Source organism: Nannospalax galili, unplaced genomic scaffold (assembly GCF_000622305.1).
Source record: "Nannospalax galili isolate Female #2095 unplaced genomic scaffold, S.galili_v1.0 scaffold103, whole genome shotgun sequence".
Classification (NCBI taxonomy): Eukaryota; Metazoa; Chordata; class Mammalia; order Rodentia; family Spalacidae; genus Nannospalax; species Nannospalax galili.
In genome coordinates this window covers 3,340,134-3,363,554 of record NW_008352136.1, presented here as the reverse complement: position 1 = coordinate 3,363,554, position 23,421 = coordinate 3,340,134, and the positions used below count along the sequence as shown (strand labels likewise).

At 44.3% G+C, this 23,421-nt stretch overlaps 1 protein-coding gene across 1 annotated transcript in view; it reads left to right on the top strand.

Moving 5' to 3' along the window:
• The window catches only part of Sspn (sarcospan), a 35,719-nt gene that overhangs the window by 3,656 nt on the left and 8,642 nt on the right, over positions 1-23,421 (top strand). The window contains exon 2 of the mRNA XM_008849008.3: positions 23,222-23,308. Coding sequence (XP_008847230.1) covers positions 23,222-23,308 — 87 coding nt within the window. The remainder of the gene's footprint in view (positions 1-23,221; positions 23,309-23,421) is intronic.

Sequence of the window (23,421 nt, the reverse complement as noted above, 5' to 3'; positions counted from 1 at the left end):
ACCCCCCTTAATCACTTGGGCTTCCCGGGAGAGGGAGGCTGGACACACACATGACCCCGGGCCTTTTTCCTGACTGTTGCTCCCCCCTCCAGAGATGCTGCACCCCATCCCAAACTGAGCCCCCACCCCAGCTGCACCCCTTAATCACTTGGGCTTCCCGGGAGAGGGAGGCTGGACACACACATGACCCCGGGCCTTTTTCCTGCCTGTTGCTCCCACCCCTCCAGAGGCCTGACTCTAGGGCTGGAGCTGGGGAGGCCTGTGGTCATCTTGCACAGCCTCGGAGACCATAGCAGGCCCACCATGTACCCATTCCCCAGGCCTCACTCCCTGTTCTGTGTAAAGTGAAATAATTCATCTTGGGACAAGCAGCTTAAGAAGAAACCTGAACTTGAAGTTGACACATTGGGGAGGGTGGACTTTATGTTGAAGTTCCTTCTAAGCTTCCAAGGCAGGACCTGGGAATACCACAAACACAGCCTTAATTCCCGCAGTCTAAAGTGGGCTAAGGCCAGTGTGCTGGTGGCAGATGTGGATTTGAGTCTGTATTAACAGCCACACTGTTCTAAGCTGAAAACGGCTCAGCTGTTCCCAGTTAGTGTTGAAGGTTGGGGTTGTTGCTTACTTGTCTTGAGTTCTTTAAATAGACTTCAGCTTACTGAACACCTACTGTGTGCCTGTCCTGTTAGAGGTCTTCACATGACTTTTAACCCCCATGTACCCCTTATATGATAGTTCACCTTTCTCCCAGAGGAAAGCCAGGCTGGATCGGCCAAGGTCACGATCTGGAAAGCATTCAGACAGCCAGGTTGATAATCTTTCCATATCAGAGTCCTTCTGTGGCTTTTCTCCTGGAGACAGTGACAGTGTATCTGGCTTGCAATTTTAAGACCATGTAATATTATATAAAACCTGTGGCTTACTAAACCCTCACCTGGGTGTTTCATTTAACCCATGAAACAGTGCTTTGAGGTGGGAATTGTTTCTCTTTGGACAGGCCCACTAAGATAAAGTAAATGCAATTTTCAAAACCAAAAAGTTAACGCGGCAGAGTCAGGAAGGACTAGCATGGGCCCTCGAGTGCCCTGTTGTGTCATTGGTAGCTGTCACTGACCCCAGGAGCTACACAGCACACAAGGAAACCTGGGACATGAGTTTCTATCAGGGGCAGACCTTAAGGAGACCTGATAAATATGCATCAATGCAGGTATTTTTAAATGAAGATTATTTGAACTCTCAGATCCTTGCAGAGTAATTTAAAACGTTTAATTTGTGTACCAAGAATTCCCATGAAATTATCGTGATTGGAGTTTTCTAAGCCAAATGATTTTAAAAATAGCTTCTCACTAAGATATACTAGGTATTTTAGTCACCTTGATGACTGTCAACATACTCAAGGGGAAAAAAATATCTGTCCTCTAAGGGAACACTTTTTGTTGAGTGGTTTTGAGTACCATTTTTGAATGTGTCCCCTATCTTTTTCTCAACTTCCAAAAGACCAGTTTCAAAGAAGCAAATTAGATATGGCAACAAAAACCTTGTTTTAATGTTTAAGGCGTAACACACAAATCATGAAATGTGAACTAAAAGTTCCCCAGAGTTTGGTGCTTCTAACTGCCTTGAACACTTCCTGGATTCCCCACAAATAACATATACAATAAGGGAGCCCTGCTTTTCCGGCTTTTTTCTTTACAATCTAGGGTTCATTTGAAGTTTTCCCATAACATGTGGCCCTGTTTGAATTTTCCTCTCAACCGAGAAACTGTGTAGGGCATTTAGGAAGGCTGTGGGCAGTGTGGCAGGGCCTCCCACGGACACATGGACCGTGCCTGTCCAACCTCACTGGCTGGCTGGTCATAGTGCACGCTTCCAAACTTTTAGGAAGGAAGAAACAGGAGGCAGATGGAGAAAGGCAGGTGTGTACATGGTACACCTGGTGTTGAGTCTCAGCTCAAACATTTGCTGAATGACTCTGGGCAAGTTAATGTCTCTAGGTTTCTTTCCATTTGTGTGTGTGTGTGTGTGTGTGTGTGTGTGTGTGTGAAGGGCACACTTGTGCATGAACCTGTGGAGGCCAGAGGGTAACACCTGGATGTCCTCCTCAATCACTTCTCTATCTTGTTTTTTGAGACAGGGTCTCTCACCAACTGAGCTAGACCACCTGGCCAGGGAGCCCCCAGGATCTTATCTCTGCTCCTTCAGTGCTGGGGTTATAGGTTCTTATAGCCACACTCAGCTTTTAACTTGGGTGCTGGGGATTTGAACTCAGGTCCTCATGCTTGTGTGGGAAGCACTTTACCCACTGAGCCATCTCCCTAGCCCTGGTTTCCATTCTTTATTGATAATGTCAGAATGATACTAAGTTCTACCCCTTAGAGTCATCCTGAAGATTAAAGGAATCAATACAGGTAAAGCCCTCAGCTTTTACAATGATCTAGCTACCACTGGTGGTGGCGGCCTTCAGAGCCCAAGGGACCCTGGTTCACTCCCAGGGAGCAGATCCTGTACCCCAAAGAAGGCATCAGTTTGACCCTCGTACCCTCCTTGGTCCCCCGCCAAGTCAGTATTTAGCCTGCTCAGCAATGCTGCATTAGCAGCATTTTCTGAACTCTCTGGGAGACTGATAAAAATGAGCTTGAAGGAACCAGGCCCTTCTTGGGGTCACTTTCCCTTTGGGACATGGGGTGATTCTGTTCTGGTATGCTCAGGGTGGGGATCCTAAATAGTTTACCTCTTGCAAAAGGCTCACTACCCAACCCATGGGCTGAGCTGAGCCACACCCACATCCGGAATGCAGGCTAGGCTCCCAAGCTGTTCAAGGCTGTGTGTATTTCAGGCTGCTTTCTGGCATATGGGACTGGCTTCCGTTTTCAGATAGTACTGTCTTGTTGACTTGAAGGGTATTGGCATTTCTTAACTATAAGCTGGTCATTTGGATAAATCCACATAGTGGCTTCGCTTTTTGACCAGTGCTTGGGTGACCTGCTCAGTAAACTTAGAGACTAAAGAGACCCTGAGTGATTTATGCTCAGAGATTTAAGTCCAGTGGAATTATGGGACACCAAATAGGTTATTTCCTACCTACCCTCCCCTGTGACTGGCAATGACTATGGGTCCACCCACCTCCAATTAAACAGATGACTGAAATGTTTTTATTTTGGTTACCAAAGATTTCTGTAAAGGAAAGGAAAAAAATAGAGCAGAGCTGCTGTGTAGACCATAAATCTGTAAAAGTGCTGTTCTCTCAAAGTCCCTTGTAGATGGCTTGAGCGTTGTAAAGCTCTGGATGAAAAAGAATGCCATCTCTGTGGATGAACTTGGCCATGGGCAATTCACCCAGGAAAGAGAAGTTTGAAGTTTAGTCTGAGTTGTTTTTGTTTTTTTCTATTTGTGGTTTAAGCCAGATGGGGATTTGTGTTTGATCATATGCCAGATTTTAATTTATTTTACTTTGGTTTTTGAGACAAGAGTATCCAGTAGGTTGAGCCTGGAACTTGCTATATAGCCAAGGCTGGCCTTGAACTGATCCTCCTGCCTCTACCTCCCAAGTGCCATTTCAGAATTCTCATTGATGAAGCGTGTATCTGCATTAAAGGAATCTCAGGAGTCTGGGAACTGGACTTGCTTCTGGCTCAGTGGACACAGGGCTAATTTAGGGACGCCTTGCATGCTTAAACCTGGGACTCAGTAGCATTTGTTAGGGTTGTCTGCATGGGTCTAAAATGATATTCCCACAGCTGGGGGAGGTCTCTGGCTGCTGACGAACTGGGTCCTTATCGTATCTGACAGTAATGAATATGACCCATTAGAAAATGTAACCTACACTAATATTTCCAAAGCCCATTTACCTCTCGGAGCGTTTCCCTGGCAGTGATTTATTTCCTTTGGCACCTGCGTGCAGAAGTCAGTTTCAGAGCTTACTCTCACTTCTCCTTTCCCCTGAGGACACTCAGTGCTTGTGAATCTCTAGGTCCTGGTTGGTTGGACCTTGATCCATGGACTAGGCTGGCTTGAGCTCGTAGTGATCCTCCTGCCTCGGCCTACTGAGTGCTGGATTACAGGCGTGTGCCCCCACACCCTCCTCCTGTGGTACTCTTTAGTTTTCCTTCCTCCCCCTTAGCTGCCCCCATACTCTGCCTCAGATGAATCTGTAATGATTGAAAGTCCTGTGGAGAATTTATATAAAATAGTTGGGCACAGTGGACTCAGGAGGCCAAAGCAGGAGGGCTGGGAGTTCCAAGCCAGCCCAGGCTATAAAGTGACCCCTGTGTCAAAATCCATACCGTCAAGAAGAATTTCAATACCATGTTAACGTTAAGAAATTCCAAACGCAGGTGTATTCAGGTGTTTCGGTTGTGTTTTAGGGCTTGACTTAATTGAAGAGAAGCGCTATGGTTGGGTTTGGATATCAACTTGACACACCTGGGTTGAGGGAGCCTCAACTGGGGAGTTGTCCTCACTGGACTGGCCTCTGGCCAAGTCTTCTGGGAATTTTCTTGATTGCTGAGTGATGTGGGAGGGCCGAGCCCACTGTGGGCGGGTCCATCCCTGGACAGGGGTCCTGGGTTGGCTAAGAAAGCAGGCTGAGCACAGGCCAGGGGAGCAAGCCAGTAAGCAGCATTCCTCCATGGCCTGCCCTGAGTTCCTACCTTGGCTTCCCTTGATGAAAACTGTACTGGAAGCTTAAATAAACCCTTTCCCACCCAGGTTGCTTTCGGTCAGTGTTTTATCACAGCAATAGAAAGCTAACTAGGACAAGAAAACTAAGTGACTATCTGAGAACAGAATTTACTGTGACTCTTACAAGTAGGTCTATAACACACTGTACATGTGACTCATGTAGTTATTACCCATGATTTATAAATAGAGGAAGTAGAAATAAATGATGTACCTAAGGGACCTACCTGATCCCGGCCATGAAGAAAACTTGGAAGAGTGGAAACCAAAGAAGTCAAGAGGTTAAAAGTGCTGCCAATCTTCTACGTCGGCGTTTTGACATTTGAAAAATTAAATCTAGAATAATATTTTTAGAAACATACTGTATAGTAATTCATGATATTTTTTCATATTGGGACTTTAATATGCTTCCAAAACCCAATATCGCACCTCAGGTACCACTGGGAAATAATTTTTATTACACAGCTGTCACAGGTTGTTAGATCTGAGGAATAATAATTGCAGGGTTGATTCAATCCCTGTGGAGTATAGATAATAGATAAAAGTAGGTAAATCATCCAATAGCCATGTGATGTTCTCATAGCAAGTATAAAAATTAATTTTAGTAAGGATATGAAAATAACATGGAATAGTCAAGAATTTGGTGAATTTCAGAAGAAAGAGGAAGGTTAGAACTGGACAGAACCATATGACTCAGAATAATTTGGAGGTGTGTTTTTGCTTCTGCTTACAGTATGTTTTTGCCTCATACTGGCCCAGAGGAGTGCTCATAGACTGAGGGATATTTAGGGACTTAAAGATGCTTTCTTTTCTTAAAATAAGGAGAAGTGGGCAGATCCTGAATATATATATATCACTGTACATGTGGTTAAAAGGCTAATGCAGAAAGTCTATGGAAATCTTTGATATGCCCGTCATCATTTGAGTTTTGATGCTTTGTGATAGTAAGACTAAGGCATTGACTTTGGGATGATCAAAAGAAAAAGAAAAAGAAAATCATGTATTAGCTTCTTAGCCACCCACAGGGCCGCTGTGCCCCCACCACATGATGTATCCACCTGAAACGTACTCCTTGTGTACTCTCTGGTAGCCACAGCTTCTGTCTGAATTTGCACATCCCCATTTTAAGTCATAGAGTTGGATATTGAAATACAGAGGAATTTTGTTCATAACATTGGAGAGCAAAGTAATAATAATGTGCTGTTATTACTGCATCGTGGCTCTGGGTTCTAGCAATAGTCAGAATATTTTAGCTCACCATTACCAGGTTGTTATAAAGTGGGCTGGAGAGATGGCTCCATGGACAAGAGTTCTTGTTGCTCTTTCAGAGGACTGGAGTTTTGTTCTCCATGCCCACATCAGGTGGCTCATAGCTGCCTCTAACTCTAGCTCCAGAGAACCCACCACCCTCTTTAGGCCTCTGTAGGCACCTGCACACACATGCGCATACACATACACACTGACACACGTACACATGGCAGAATAATACAATACATCTAAGAAACAACTAAAGAATAATAACAATAAAATGGATGCATTATCTTGACTTAGTCTGCATCCCTCTAATTGGAGTAAATGAAGGCACGTTAGGATTGATGTGGCGGAGTGCTGGATGTTGGTTTGCCTAAGCTTCCTTCTAGGAGGAAAGCAAAGGCATAACTTCCTCTACTGTTTGGTCAAGCCGTTCATAGATTTCTAATAGGCCCTCCACTTTCACTTCCAGGTTGCTCTAAGGAAATGGCTTTTGTCTGGGCTTTTCTTCTATTCCCGTAGTGCCGTCCCAGCGTTTCTATTAAGGCTCTTCTTTAACTGACCCCACTTGCTGGTGCTATACCTAGAGCATCAACACTGAAAGGACACTGTGTGTCTGTTACTGGTGGAAACTACTCGTCAGACTTGAATGTGGTATCATTTCACTGCAAAATGAAATTCCTTTGGCAGGGACCTCAGGGCCTGGGCTGTCTCCCTAGCCCTTCTTTGACTTCCGTTACAAAGTTGATGCTGGTCCATTTGACCACATCCCCTTCGTCCCAGCCACCAGCAGGAGCGCTTTAGTGCTGCTGTTTCCGGGAAGCTGGCCAAAGGCCAGAGCGTGACTGGGTAGTAGGGAGAGCACAGGGTCTGCTCTTGGTCAAGTACCCTGCGAAGCCAGTCTCCTGTGAAGCGGGTCTCCCGTGAGGCCGGTCTCCTGTGTCTGTCAGGGCAGAAACGAGCAGCTGCCCCTTGCTGGGACTACCCTCCTTCTGATGGGTTAGAAACCCTCTCAGTGGCATCCCACCTACTGTTGTTTCTAAAGTGCTTGATTCGCCATGGTCACAAACCCCTTTAAGACAGGTTACGACCAAGGCCCCTCTCTCGAACTGATAATGACAGGCAGCTAGACGAGAGGGGAACTGCAGGTGCATTAACAGACTGACTTGGGGGGCAAGGTTAGCCTGATTACCAGGGCAAAATGCTACCCTCGGCCCTGCTAAAGAAGCAGAGGAAGCACCAGGCACAGGCTGAGCCTGTCTCCCGTTCAGCTATGTCAGCAAAGCTAAGCAGGTGGTTCCCAAAGACAGCTGGAGGGACAGGTGGGGACCCCATGCTTAGGGAGCAGGAGGCAGGGTGATGCTACCTTGGGGACAGAGAGGTACCCAAGGCCGTGAGAGGGGCAGTCGAGAACATCAAAGTGAACAAATTAAAATGAAGGAGAGCAAACTTCCAGCCAGACGTACAGATGAAAGGCTGGGTCCCATAGTACCCTTCACACGTTTACCTGCGCAGTAAGTGGATGTCCTTTCTAGAGCTTTCTCTTCTGCAGACTGATTTTCAACTAGAAGAGCAGATCCTATGTGGATGCATAGTCTGAGATACTTATTGAAGGTGTTTGGTCTGTGTTCAGAGCTCTGAGACCAACTATAATTTTAAAGATGAACATGAGGTCACTGAAGCCATGATGTCCCAGAACCCTTGATAAATAATCCTCGGTCACTTTCCAAATCCCGTGCGTCACAGATTTTTCCACTTCGAGACCTCCCTGAAGCCTCACCTCCCCACTTCCCCATCCTCTCGCATGCCTGACAAAAAGCTCAGTGTCTGGCTGGCCGTGTTGCCCTGGGAAGTGTACAGGACAGGCCATGGGCTTCTTGGAGACACTGACCTCACACTGAAAGGACAGAGCGACAGTCAGACAGAAGTGTATCACCCAATGATGCTTAGCGCACCCTCACAGTTTGCTTATGTTTTTGAAATGCTGTTAGGAAAGCCACTTGGTAAGGTTTGAAAGATCAAATAAGATGATTCTCTTGTGCTCCTGACACACTGTTGTGTAACTGAATTTGTACTGATTTACTGTAGATTCTAGATGCTGTGCTATTTAACAGTTTTCTGCCAATGGTGAGATTTCGGGACATGGGTGCAGACGCACTGTTGCAGTCATTTCTGAAGCGGGCCCAACTTGAGGCCCTTGCTACTCATATCTGAGAAATGCATTCCTTTCTGCAGCCTCACCACTGCAGCAGGCCGAATGTGCATTAACCTACTTTAAAAAATTATTACAGGCTTTAATCCCAGCAGGCAGATCACTGTGCATTCCTTTCTGCAGCCTCACCACTGCAGCAGGCCGAATGTGCATTAACCTGCTTTAAAAAATTATTACAAGCTTTAATCCCAGCAGGCAGATCGCTGTGGGTTCAAGGCCAGCCTAGTCTACATAGGGAGTTCCAGGACAGCGGGGGCTACAGGGAGACCCTGTCTCAAAAAGACCAAAAAAAAATTATTACGTATTAAAAATTTGAGTGTGTACATGTGACTGTGTACATGCCACATGTGTGCGTGGAGGTCAGAGGACAACTCATGGGAATTGTCAGTTCTTTCCTTCCATCATGTGGGTCCCAGGGATCGAACTCAGGTCATCAGGCTTGGCGACAGTACCCTTTGCCCACTGAGCCCCGATGGCTCTAGATTTCTTACTGTGTTTCCCAACATGAAATAAGGGAATTGTAGGTTGTTTATTTTTCTCAGCTACAAATACAGAACCATTTTGTACCTTCCTGTAGATTCATGAGAAATGCTGGGACAGACCTTTGTTTTGTTCACATTTCTTGTCAAGGGATTATTTTGCATAAACAGATATTTATGGAAGGTGTTAATCTGTGTCTGGTTGGCACCACAAGAATGAGTTAGGCTGTGGATAAGGAACAGAACAGACGACTATAGAAGATAGCTACGTACTAGTAGAAAAGAAACTTTTGTGCTGGGTATGGTGCCCCCTGCTTAGCTGCCCAATCTGTGGGAGGCGGACACATGTACAGATAACTACAGTTTAATTTAGAAAGCCACACGCCACGGTAGTGTTTGAACCATGTGCAGGGTAGATGTGATCTATGCTACAGGGAGAATCGGAGGAGGTAGAGCCTGCGCTCTCAGGAGAGTCCTGGGAAGACTCCTCGCTCTATTTTAAGAAGCATTTGTGGCAACAGTTAGAAAGTGCTGTTTTTTCATTCATGCATCCGGGTGTTCTTTGGGACCTTTAATTGTTTAAATATATTTTATATGTTCTGTGTATCAGTTTCAGTATTAGGAATTCTTAAATATGTGCTGTGTGAGTTCATATGTGTGCGGGTGCATGTGGGGAGGTATGCATCCATATGTGTGTACGTGTGTGCACACGCGCGCATGCACGCGTGTGGAGGCCAGAAGACAATCTCCATTCTCATTCCTTTGTCCACCTTGGTTTTTGAGATAGGGTCTCTCAATGACCGTAGCTCACCAGGTTCTAGTCTGGCCTACCAGCGAGCCCTAGGGATCCACCTGTCTCCATAGCTCCAGGGCTGAAATTGCATGCATGTAGCACCATGTCTGACTTTTTTCTTTTCATGTGGATCCTGGGGAATCAAACTCAGGTCCTCATGCTTACAAGGTAGATGTTTTACCAAATAATCTGTCTCTCCAGCACCTCTTATCAGGAATTCTTAGGGCTTTGAAATGAAGTTTTAGATTATATGCATGTGTCTGTGTACATTAATACCAGTAGTGGCCTTTGTTAGCAGATTGATTCTCTATGTGTTTGTGAGTTCCTCTTCCAAGAGGATTTATGTGTGACAATTTGGTGTGGTCTAACTGAGTGTGTCCTCCAGATAGTTTTGTTTTGCCTTGCGTTCTGATGATGTTATACGTGTGTGTTCTCACAATTCCCTTCACACCCACGTACCATTATTTTGAAGTAAACCCAGGCCTTTGTCATTTCATCCATTAATATTTTGCTATGTAAGTCAAATGATAGACTATAAAATAATCCAAATACCAATAGTACATATAAGTTAGTTTCTTCATTTTATTTAACATTTTCTTGATTTATTTTAATTTTATGTATGTTGAGTGTTTTGTCTGCATGTATGTAAGTATGTGCAATACCTGCAGAGGCCAGAAGAGGGTGTCTGATCCCCTGGAACTGGAGTTACAGACAGTTGTTTGCTGTCATGTTGGGTGCTGGGAACTGAACCCAGGTCCTCTGCAAGGGCAGCCAGTGTTCTCAACCACTGAGCCATCTTCAGCCCTACAAGTTAATTCTTAATAGGGTCAAATCAATGTTCAAACATCTATGATTAATTCATGAATATTTTTCAGAGTTTGTTCAAAATCAAGAGCTAAATAAGATATATACACTGTAATTAACTCATGATTTTTATGCATCTTTACTCAAAGATTCACCCTTTACCCTCCCGATCATAATTTATTTATTGAAATTACCAAGTTTTATTCAGGATCATTTTTATGTTCTTCTTAGTAAGTTACAGAATCATACAAGTAGTAGAGAAACCTCCCAAGCACCTTCCCCCACCGCATCAGCTGAGACACAACAGTTCTGAGGGTATGCAGTGCTGCTGGATTGTTTTCTAGACATTTCGGGGTATGGTCATATAAGGGCCAACCTGCACACCACGGTCTCCCTTCTGTCTCTGTGCCTATAGGTGTTTGAGTATATCATGCGCCTATGTAACCGCTAAAATAATCCTCCTGTACTACTTCTATGTCTCTTTATGGTTTTTTACCCTTCTCAATTTCTTTTAATTTCTTGATAGCTCTGATATTATTATAATGTTCAGTTGCTGCATTTAATTCAGTATTTTAAAGTGTTTAAAAAGGAGTTTTCTTATAATTTAGTCCTTAATATTATACAGAAATAAAACCTCTTAATGCTTTTAAAATCTTTTTTTGGATCAACTTGCAAGTGTTTTAGTCTTTCTGGGTCACAGTTTTCTATAAAATAGTATAATACTTTGAAAAATATTTTATTTCTTATTTTTATTTCATGTGTATGTGTATATTGCCTGCATGTATGTAGGTGCACCCATGTCATGCAATGCATGTGGAGGTCAGAGAGGGTGTTGGATCCCCTGGAACTGCAGTTATGGATGGCTGTTAGCTGCCATGTGGGTGCTGAGAATGGAACTCAGGTCCTCTCAAGAGCAGACAGTGCTCTTAAGTGCTGAGTCATCTCTCCAGCCCAGTATGATAATTTTTTTCAATAGAGGACATACTTGAACATGGTTGAAAGAATAAATTATTATGGCTGGATTTTAGATGGTTGGAGGAGTGGTTTTACACCATGTGGATAAGGAAAGAAAAGAACATTTTTGGTCAAAGGTTCAATCCCTGACCTGCTGCTGTGTAGCCTGTTTCTTTCCTCACCAACTTTATTGTTTAGTATTTGTTATCTATGCTTATTCGATCCTTTGAAGGTGTAATTACAAAAACTGTTAGCAGTTCCTGTAAAATATGAACCTTCACCTAAATGCATACATCTGTGTTTTAATGTTAAAAGATGCCCATAAGGAAGGGACTCTACTTGAAGGCCTCTGTCATAAGCCAGACACTGGGCTGATTGGGTTTTTTCTTCTCCATTTTGTACAAGTTCTTGAAGTACCCAGCCAGAGAGTCCATTGGCTTAGAATGATGGCCTGCTTCAAACGGTTTTCAAGTGAGGATTTTGGAATGTATGTCGTAGGTACCGGGTGCTGTTCCCTCCTGCACAACTTCTGAGCTTTCCAGCTGAAAGCTTGCTTTGACAGAAACATCAAGGAAAGTGTGTGGTATCTTCAGGATTTAGAGGCCTCGAACTCCTCTGATCCAGCTGCTGTTCACACATTCCGACTCATCTTTATCAGTTCTGTTGGAACCATTTTCTAACACTGTACAGACACACGTGATCATCCGTACAGTGTGCTGTGTGCTGAGAAGCCGGGCAGTCACTTAAGCTCACTTTCCGTCCCACTCTCCTGCTTGGGAACAGATCTGATGGAACCACACAGCAATGCACACTCCAAAGCAACCTTGGTGGAAAATACTGAAGAAAAACTGATTCGGCTCACTGGAAGTCTCAAGTCATGATGGAACCCATCACTTTGGATGGCACTGTGCCAGGAACATCACTGACATATAGACCCTCCTAAAGCTCTATACTCCTTCCCAACCAATCAGAGTTCGGTCACACTAGAGACGTGCTTCCACTCTGACTGCTGTCAGTGCCATGAGCAATAATTCCTTAAGAATCGTTTGATGGATTGTTAGAAATTTTTTTACAATTTACTTTGCAAAGAAATCTGGATTTAACAAAGTTGTGGATGAGCATAGGTCTGCTTCAGCATTTTATAATTAGGACATACAATTATGTAGACAATTTTGGTTTAATTCCAAATGTCTTTGCAGACATATATAAAAAGTGTATATTTATGGCATTCAGAACTACATCTGTCGCATAACAACTCTTAGGGCAAAAGGACAAAAAAATAAGATCAAAAGGGGGGGAGGTTCAGTGGATGCCATTCAAGCTAAACATGGGTGTTGTTGAACAGCTGTCTTTTCTCTCTAAACCTTGAGAAGAAATACCATCACCACCATCAGCACCATCACCGTCACCATCATCACCAACATCACCACCACCACCACCACCACCATCATCATCATCATCATCAACTCTCGCTCATCTTTTCGAAGTAAATACTACTTTCTGACTAGACTCCAGTTGTCGCATTTACACTGAAGGACACTTGGGTACAAACACTGAATAAATAGGACTCAGCATGTGTGACAGAGTGCATAGGGTTTGGCGGAGGGCTAGAGGGCGGCATGGATGGGGTAAAGGTCTGGATTTGACTGGGAAATGTATGAAATTTAAAAAGCTCAATAAAGAATTTTAAAATTAAAGAAAAAAAGGTGAAATTACGGAGTAAAATTGGTGATGCTTTTCGGATGGTCGATCCTGAAGGCAAAGGACAGGGGCTAATCTTCCCAGTATGTCTTGGGCCAAACAAGACGCTCCCTAGCAATAGAACTGGATGGATAACTTTGCCATTATAGTTTGTTGATAGTAGAAAAGAAACCACTATTTTGATCCTGATTTGATAAGATTTTTTTCAAGGTTATAGTTAAGGCTCTAAGTTTTAATGTTGACACAATTACCCCCCCCCCCCCCCGCCATGCTCAGTTCTGCCGTAAAGTCTCAGGTTGGTTTTCAATCTTTATATTGTCCTCTGTGATTTCTGTGCTTTTCTGTTAATGTCTTATGCACTGAGTTTGACTGGAAACCGTTGCGTTTTCCAAAAACTAATACTAATATTGGATCTTTTAGGAATGCTTGTCTTTATAAAAGTATAATAATGTAATCAGAAGGGCGGGAGAGTTGGCTCAGCAGTTAAGAGCACTGGCTGCTCTTGCAGAGGACCCAGGTTCAATTCCCAGCACCCACACGACAGCTAACAACCGTCCCTTAACTCCAGTTCCAGGGGATCCAACTCTTTCTTCTGACTTCTGTGGGTATTGCAGGACACGATGTACTTACATACACGCAGGTAATATACCCATACACACAAAATAAAAAAATAATAAATTAAAAAAAGAATTTCCTCATCTACTGGCAAGTCTTCTGGTTTTTTCCTTCCTTCCCTTCCTTCCTTCCTTTCTTCTTTCTTTCTTTTTCTTTCTTTCTCTCTTTCTCTCTCTCTTTCTCTCTTCTTTCTCTTATTTTTGTAAGTCTGAGTGCTTTGCCTGCATGTATGTTAGTGTACCCATGCATGCAAAATCCTTGGAAGCCAGTAGAGGGCATCAGAACCCCTGGAACTGGAGTTACCAGGGTGATTAGCCACCATGTGAGTGGTGGGGACTGAATCTGGGTCCTCTGCAAAAACAGCCAGCTCTTAACTGCTGAGCCATCTCACCAGCCCCTCCTTTTTTTCTTTTAAATTGTTTCTTCTTTTTTAGTTTTTTTTGTATTTATTTTATGAGTATGAGTGTATCATCTGCATGCATGTAAGTGCACTTGTGTTGTACAATGCCCATGTAAATCAGAAGAAGGGGACAGATCTCCTGGAACTGGAGTTACCAACAGTTGTCAGCTGCCATGTGGGTGCTTGGAATAGAACCTTGGTCTTCTGTAAGGGCAGCCAGTGCTCTTAACAGCTGAGCCATCCCTCCTGCCTGTATGCGTGTTTGTGTATGCCTGTGCCTGTGTGTATGTGTGTGTGCCTGTGTGTGTATGCCTGTGCCTGTGTGTGTATGTGTGTGCTTATGCCTCTGTGTGTGTCTATGTGTATGCATGTGTGTGTGCCTGTGTGCATGTGTGTGTGTGTGTGCATGTTGGAAGCTACCAATTATTTCTGGGAATACCAGTTTCTGGGAATTCTGGGAATTATCAATTATTTCTTTCAGGGAAACCTACCACTTTAAAATTTATTGTGATGGCACACACCTTTAGTCCCAGCACTTGGGAGGCAGATGCAGGTAGATCTCTGTGAGATCAAGGCCAACCTGGTCTAAATAGCAAGTTCCAGGAGAGCTGGGGTTACAGTGAGACCCTGTCTCAAAAAGACCAAAAAGAACTTTCATTGTTTGTGTTTTGCCGGTCACTGTGTCCTGGTGTCGGAGAAGAATGCTCTGGTCTTTGTTCCCTGTTTCTCTTCTTAGCCGCTGTCATATACACATACCCCTCAAGTACTGGTTTAAGGATACCTCTCTACTTTAAACTCTGCCCTATCAAGACAAGCTCTTGGTCTTTACTCCTCACTGTGGTATCCGCAAACCTCAGTGTCCATGGTCCATGGTAGGTGCACAGTGAACATTTGTTGGAAGAACGGGTGAGATCCCTTCTATGTCGTGAGAGAGCGTTTTCATTTATATATATTACCTTCAGTTCAAATTTCAGAGTAAGTTACTGGCAAAGACTGAGGTCATATGAGATGGGAAAAAAATACCTGCTGCTGCTCCTTAAAGACAATTTATTAAGTAGCAAGTATTACTTTCTCCACTGTGTACGAGATAAGTCCGTGAGTCTCCATGGTTGGTCAGGGCCCCAGCTCAGATCTTTATTTGGATCAAAGATGAACTCTTCACGCATGACTCAGCCACTCAGGAGAGGAACAGGCGCTGTCATGGTCCACAAATTATGCACCACTTGCTGGCAGGATTCCTCTGGGAAACGCCGTGTCCTGCCGTGACCAGGACCCAGGCGTTGTGCTCTGACAGTCCAGCTGCTGACGCTGTGATATTATATTCTGTGACCTTGATCATCAAATCCTTTGGAGTTTTCTTCTCCTTGTGTATAAAATAGAACTAATAATGTGACTTCATAGAATGTTCATGAAATAGCAGCCAGGTGTGGTACATGCCTGTAATTCCAGCGCTTGGGAGACAGGCTGGAGAATTAGGAGTTCAAGGTTGTTCTCAACCACATAGTGAGTTTCGAGACAGTCTGGATTACAGGACACCGTGTCTCAGAAACAACAGAACAAAGAAAAGACGTGGAGGATTTTCACATGCTGCTTACTAAGGTATCTAGTGTGAGAAATTGCTCAATATTACCAAAATGGCGACTCATCTAGACTCCATGAGTTTTTCCTACATAAAAATCAAGATCATGCCCAGTGACCACTGGAACTAATACTAATTAGAAGGCACAGTACTTGTAACCAGCACAGTATCAGGTCTAAAGGAGACTATGTTAGCAGAGCATTCAGGAGTCTTTGAATTCACTCTAGCAAGGTGTGGTAGCTCACACCTTTAATCCCAGCTCTTATCCTTCCCAATAAAACAAAAAAGAGAAAATAGCACTCAAAAGCAAAGGCTCACTTTGTAGCTCTGGTGGGCCTCTACCTCACAGCTCTTCCTGCCTCTGCCTTTTGAGTTCTGGGATTAAAGGAGGGCACCACCATGCCCAACTCTGTACTTGACTTTTTCAGCAGAATCAAGCAAACCGTTTTCATTTGTTGAAGGCACTGTGACTCAACATTTCGTGTTTCTGAGTTTTATCTTCTCCTTTTTTGCTTTATCTAACTGGGAGGGATACATTTCTGAGTTTTCCCATTCTGCTTTTACCTAAAGCTATAATGAAAAGTAAGAGAGGGAGAGTAAACACTGTGAAGGAATGCCCTTCCACATTCTACCATATTTAAATTCTATTTGATTAACACCGAATGCTTTAACAGATAATGTGTAGTTTTAAAAAAAGTAGCTGATTCAACATCTTTTACGTTATGAAACAAATGAAGGATCTTGATAATAATCAGAAGGGAAAGTGGTATTAGCTGCTTGTTTAAAAGGGGGATGTAAATCATACCTTTGTTCAGTGTTTCCAAGTTGTATACACTATCCTCCTGGTACTCATTTTGCAGATGTTTGGGCCACCAAGCCAACTGTCATTATATGGTAGCACTTGTCTTCAAATAACTCTATTTTAAAAATGGCCTTGACATGGTATAGCAGTCATGTTGATAACTTTATTATACAACATTGTAATTGTCCTGTTTCATGATCAGGTTTGTGATTAGTGTCTTGCCATGCCTAATATATCTCTATTGTGGAGATGATAGATAGATGATAGATAGATAGATGATAGATAGATAAATAGATAGATAGATAGATAGATAGATAGATAGATAGATAGATAGATATAAATATATTATAGAGCGTGGTACTATCTGGTCTCAGGCATCTGATGGGGTTCCTAGACTCTCATAGGTCAAGGGGGACTGGTGTGTATAGCAGGATTTCTCCTTGGCTCCTTCATGCCCCATGGTGCTGATTTCAGGGATTCTAAGCAGTTAGTAACACTTAATGTGTCAATAGTTATAATCCAACCTCACTGGGTGAGTAGATGCTTCTGTGAAAGAAGAGGCTGAAGATGTGGCAGGAGCCTGCAGGCAAAGTTCTGGCAGTCTCATGGAAGTCGATGGTGGCATGTCTTCCTCAGTCTCCTCAGCAACCTCCCTTTGGTACCTTGACATCAGTCCTGGTAGTTTCCTCTGTGGAAGTGACTGAATGTGGCAAGCAGCCAGTGGTGGAACATTTTCTGGCATGCCCCCTGGAGATGTGGCATGATTTTAGAAGGGACTGTTCTCTTTTGGGTTGGCTTGGTGATGCCATGAACAGTAGCTGAATGACAACTTAGTGGTGCTCCTCAAACCGTCACCCAGACATGCGGTAGCCAGAAGCTCTGGAACTAGGTTGTATTTAAGGAACAGTGAAGACCGAGGTGTTTTGTCCCTAGCTTTAAGGATTCTCTCATGATCAAACACTAAATTTCTCTATGTCACCAACACCTTTATTATGTAGAATAAATGTGCAATAAATGTACACCAACCTTTTGCATTTCTGACTCAGAGGATAAGGTGAAGGAATATTTGTAAAGCATTTCACACTGGGATGGACACTTGATAGGTGACCGTAAATGGTAGATACTGTTCGAATTGCTCCTAATAAGCAGCTCTGTGGGACGTTCTACTTGTTAGAGCCTCACTCTAGACTCTAACCATTCTGATAGACTCCATAACAGGTACACAGGAGACTGTGTTTACCACTTAGCAGGTGTGGCCCAGGGCCTGCATTCCTACTGGAATCTGTTAGAGATGTAGATGCCCAGTCCCAGTCTATTGAACCAGAAACTGTGAGGTTGGGCCTGACTCTGGACCAAGCTTTTCGACTTTGTCTAATGTGGTAATGGCAGTAAGAACTGTTCAGTCATGCTAAAATATCCCCTGCCATCCTGAAATCTTGATCCAATAAGCAGTCTTTAAAAGCTTTTGAAATGGTCTGTTTTGTATTTACTTTTCTGGTACATAATGTGTTAACAGCTCTCTTGAGTAAGACCACATTAAATTGACAGACTACAATACATTTATCATCTCTTGAAAATGACTCCAAATAGTTTACCTTGGATTGTATAAAATAGATGAGAAGCCATAGAAATCCTCTTCAGAAATAAGCAGAGGAACCTGGGCCACTCAGCAGTTTGCCTGGTTGGTGCGCTGATTGCGTGATCACAGAGGACAGTTCATCTTGTTACAACATTGATAGGATTAAAGCAGTTTAAATACAAAGGTGGAAGACGGCTGACTTACAGAAATAGTCACATTTCAGGTTTACAAATGAACAGGAGGGTAAGGAGAAGAGAAACAGTGACAGACATTTGATAGGAGGGGACCTAGACAGAAGGCACAGAGGTTAAAAGCACTGGCTGCTATTGCAGAGGACCCAGGTTCAGTTCTTAGCATGCATGTGGGGGTTAACAACCATCCATAACTCCAGTTCCAGGAGATCTGATGCCCTCTTCTGACCTCCATGGGCATTGCATGATATGGGTGCACTAACATACATGCAGGCAATACACTGATATACAAAAAATAAAAAAATAATAATAAAAGCCAGGTGTGGTGATGCACACGTTTAACCCCAGCACTTGGGAGGCAGAGGCAAGTAGACCTCTGTGAGTTTGAGGCCAGCCTGGTCTACATAGAGAATTCCAGGCCAGGTGGGGCTAGAGGGAGACCCTGTTTCTAAAAAGTCCAAAATAATAATGATAATATAATATTAGGGAAGAGGGTTGTAGTCCCTAATAACCTCATATAGAAGCTCCATTGACTACACAAAGAAATTAGAGGTTGTGGTGATATCAAAAGACTAGACTATAAACATGTGCAAGAGACATAAATGGCAATAATTGTCATTCTTACAAAATGTCTGGGGCGGCACCTTTCAGCTATGGCACGATGAAAAGGACAAAAATACTAATGCGTAGGTAAACCTGAAGACACTGGTCCCGCTGGCACCCACCTTTCATTCATAGTTCAGCCCTTAGCAGGTACCTCTGCAGGTCCATTAGGCCTCACAGGGAGAGCAAAGCCACTGTGTGACAAGACTCGGGGCTCTTCTATCTGGAAATGGACTTCATATTCAGAGAACATCCCAACCCTGCCTAACTTTCCAGCTCACAGAGGCAGTGCAGGCAAAAGCTGTGTTTCTACAGGGTGTGGAGTTTAAGCTCAAACAAACTGTAGGTGCACAGGTCGGAAGATGAGTTAAAATGACAGTTCCTTTGTTTTTCTCTTCCAATCAAAAGAATCAAGTCCAGTTTCCCTTATGAATATTCCCTTATGGATATAATTACCCACTAGTGTGTGAGCCAATCTCAGAAGCCCTCGGCGTTCTGCTCTGGTGCCTCTCAGCACTGCTGGGCAGTACCCCCTGTCCCCAGTTAGGCTTTGTGCTGTGTGACATCACCTGCCCTCCTCCAGTCTGTGTCTAGTCCAACAGGGACCTTCCTTCAAGCCTCATACCAACATCCACTTCCTGTTCTGTGTGCCCCCCCCCCCATATCTGATGGGAGTTCTGGATCAGATTCCTGGATTTTCATGCATTAACAAGCACCCCCCAACTCCTTGCCTGAGAAGCCAGAACACTGTGTCTTCCCGGATATGTCCACATCCGACCAGCTCAGGAAGCACGACGTTTAGTCTGGCATGAGAAATCCAGTTTCTTGCTCATGGTCATAAAGACATCAGCTTGAAATATTCAATAAATACGAATCTTCTAGAGCATGCTTATGCACCCCACCAATAAACTCTCAGATTAAAAAACACTGCTGGATCATGCAAAGCTGTGGGAAGAAAACAAAGCCCTACTCTCTCAAGCCTCTTCAGGCTAACGTAGTAAAGTATGTTGAGCTGGCCCAAGCGTTCTAACAAGTGCCCTGTGCTATGGCATGGTGTTCGGAAGATGTAAGAGGTGGATCTGAGACGCTTTCTGTTCAGGACTTTGGGCTTTGTGCTGTGTGCCCACCCCCTCCCTCCTCCAGCCTGGGCCCATTCCAACAGGGACCTTCCTTCAAGCCTCATACCAACATCCACTTCCTGTTCTGTGTGCCCCCCCCCCCATATCTGATGGGAGTTCTGGATCAGATTCCTGGATTTTCATGCATTAACAAGCACCCCCCAACTCCTTGCCTGAGAAGCCAGAACACTGTGTCTTCCCGGATATGTCCACATCCGACCAGCTCAGGAAGCACGACGTTTAGTCTGGCATGAGAAATCCAGTTTCTTGCTCATGGTCATAAAGACATCAGCTTGAAATATTCAATAAATACGAATCTTCTAGAGCATGCTTATGCACCCCACCAATAAACTCTCAGATTAAAAAACACTGCTGGATCATGCAAAGCTGTGGGAAGAAAACAAAGCCCTACTCTCTCAAGCCTCTTCAGGCTAACGTAGTAAAGTATGTTGAGCTGGCCCAAGCGTTCTAACAAGTGCCCTGTGCTATGGCATGGTGTTCGGAAGATGTAAGAGGTAGATCTGAGACGCTTTCTGTTCAGGACTCCACGGTTCATCAATGGGCAGCCTTGTGGACATGTTTCTATGTGGACAAGACTCTCTCTGGTTGGATCAGTGTTCCCTACCACTTCAGTTGCATGTAGACAGAGACAACCATGCCCTCATCCAGGAGCCCCCCGCTTCAGGCCAGGCACAGCACCTGGGTACTCTTGCTGCCTATGCTGTTAGTACCTCTGCTATGCTGGCACTTCCCTTCTCTCTTTTATCCTCCTAGAATAAGAGATTCTGGGAGGCTGGGTCATCCTTAGAGCGAAGGACTATGGTTTTCATTCCTCAATTCCTGGAGTCCTAGAACAGCACAGTGCCGAGGTTTTCACGTCCTCTGTAAAGCTCCATCGACCCAATCAGTGAAATGTTCTTGAGCGTGACTGAGCATTGCCTTAACGTCGTGCTGGAAGCCAGGCCCGAGGAAGGCGACGTGTAGCTGCTATTGAAAGGGGAAATTTTGTTCAAGCCAGAAGAACTGAATCTGATCTTTTAAAAAAATGCCCATTAGTTCATCCTGATAATTAGAATATGTGTGTCTTTCATAAAGACGGAGGAAGTGGAGTCTTCAGCCTGTTAGCCTCCAGGGACAAAGACAATTATGTAAGAGAAATCTTGACGCTGTGCATGGCCGACAGAAGCTGAGGTAGGAGCCCAGGCGTGTGCTTCAAGATGAAGCAGTCCCCAAAGAAGCTGGGTTAGAACCTTCTATCAAAAAATGAGGCCTTAGCAGGGCATCTTTAATTCAGCACTCAGGAGGCAGAGGCAGGCGGGTATCTATGAGTTGTCTACATAGTGAGTTCCAGGACAGCTGGGGCTACAGGGAGACCTTGTCTCAAAAAGACCAAAACCAATTAAGCAAACAAATACCACCTCCCCCCCAAAAAAACCCTCCAAAGAAACAAACAAAAAACAAGGAATCAAAAAAAAAAAAAAAAAAAGTCTTTGTCCCTTGGTTTACGATCTGCAGACTTCATGTGAGAATGCGCAGTGACTCCCCACAGGCCTTACCCAACTCACACCTCACTGGTAGTTTTTAAAGGTTTAGTTGTATTTTCACTTATGTGTATATGTCCGTATAAGTGTATGCTGCGTGTATACGGGTAGCCACAGAGGCTGGAGGCCAGACTCCTGATCCTCTGGAGCTGGAGTTACAGGTGGTTGTGTGTCGCCTCATGTGCGTGTGAAGAACCGCGCTGGGGCTGTCTGGAAGAGCAGCAATTGCTCCTGACCACTGGGCCACCCCTCCAGCCCCACCTTGGTATTGTTTTTCCTACTTAAAGATAGAAATAGAAGGAGATTGTTTGAGAAAAGAAGGGGTCACTGAGCATGGGACAAAAGAGGGTAGTATGTGAATATGATCAAAGTACATTATATACATGTGTGAAAGTTTCATCATGAAGCCAATTATGTAGACTTAATAGAACCCTGAACAACTCCTTATTGGAGTGAACAGCAGGTTGGCAGACAAGCAGGGTGTCCTTCCTCTGGCCAGCCTTCCTCCAGTGAGGCAGTCCACTTCTGCCACGTTCCTCACTCAAGAGCTTGAAGGTTGCTTTCCGTTTCTGCCTCTCAAAGCGCCCTCCATCAGTCACACAGTGGTCAGAAGGCTGATCTGGAACTTACATCCTCCTGCCTCAGCCTCCACAGTGCTGGGATTACAGGCGTGAGGCACCACACCCACCTTACTGGCATATTAATCTTGCCCAGATTAGTAAAGTAGCATCTGATTCTTCTTACCAAACTCACCTAACAGCACTGCTCGTTTTCCTGAAATGTGTCCGCAAGTCATGTCACAGCCACGCTCCGGAGTCCAGCCACCTCCTCGTCGCCCCTGAGTCTTGGGTCTTCTCCCTGTCTCCTCTGCTCTGTTTTGTTCATCCTACTGCGGGGCTGTATGTGCCCTTTGGAGCGTGTGCTGTGCTGTCTCACCTCTGGGCTGTTCCTGTAGCTGCAGGGGCTTCCCCAGGCCCCTGCTTCCCTGGCTCGGTGTTTCTCCTTCTGCAAACATGGGGTGGGGTGTCTCAGCAGCACCTGCTTTATGGGGTTTTGGAGGAATGGGAGGAAGGACACAGGAGCCCTTGGGAAAGACCTGGGGTGCTGTTTGTAACCATTATTCTTATCTCTTCCCAGGACCACTTCGAATACACTTCTTGAGTGAAACCTTCTGTATCTCCAAATTTGCTTTACTCTCTTCCATCTTTCCCCTTCTCCAATGGCTGTGGGGTATAATGCTCTGCCTTAGAAGAGTGTGTGAATGCACTAATCAAAATAGATTACATTTTATTTATTATTATTTATGCTCTAAAGAATCTTGCATACTACCTGGAGAACAAGAGGACTTATTAAATACTGGATAGATTGAAATAAATTACTCTACTCTTTTAAATCTGTGTTCCGGCTGTGTGTGGTGGCGCATGCCTTTAATCCCAGCACTCAGGAGGCAGACAGAGACAGGCAGATCTCTGTGAGTTCAAGGCCAGCCTGGTCTACATAGTGAGTTTCAGGTCAGCTGGGGCTACAGGGAAAACCTTCTCAAAAAGACAGAAAAAAAAAAACAAAACTGTGTTCCATGGGGAGATGGCTCAGCAATTGAAAGAGTGTACTATTCTTGCAAAGGACCTGATATCAGGCAGCTCATAACCACCTGTAATTCCAACTCTAGGAGATCTGACCCCCTCTTCCGGCCTCCTTTGGCACCCATATTTAACATGCATATACATACACAGACACACATACATAATTAATAATAAAAATAAACCTTTAAATCTGTGTTCTACAAGTTGAGAAAGCCCACAACACATACGTAAAATGAAAGTCCTGATAACACAGATGTGACTGGTAAGAGGCCCTGAGTGTGGTGTCGCTGGAGTCCCAACGTGCCCCAGTAATGTTCTTTGCACTGTTCCCTGCTGCAGGTCTGCGTAGTCGCCTACCTGGGACTGTTTATGCTTTGTGTCTCCTATCAAGTTGATGAGAGAACATGCGTCCAGTTTTCTATGAAAGTAAGTTGTTTGTCTTTTCAAAGACTTGTTGCACAGAAAGAAAGACAAGTACAAAATGAGAGTTCTTTTCAAGGCGCTGCATATCTGATGGGTCTAGAAATTGAATTTTCAGA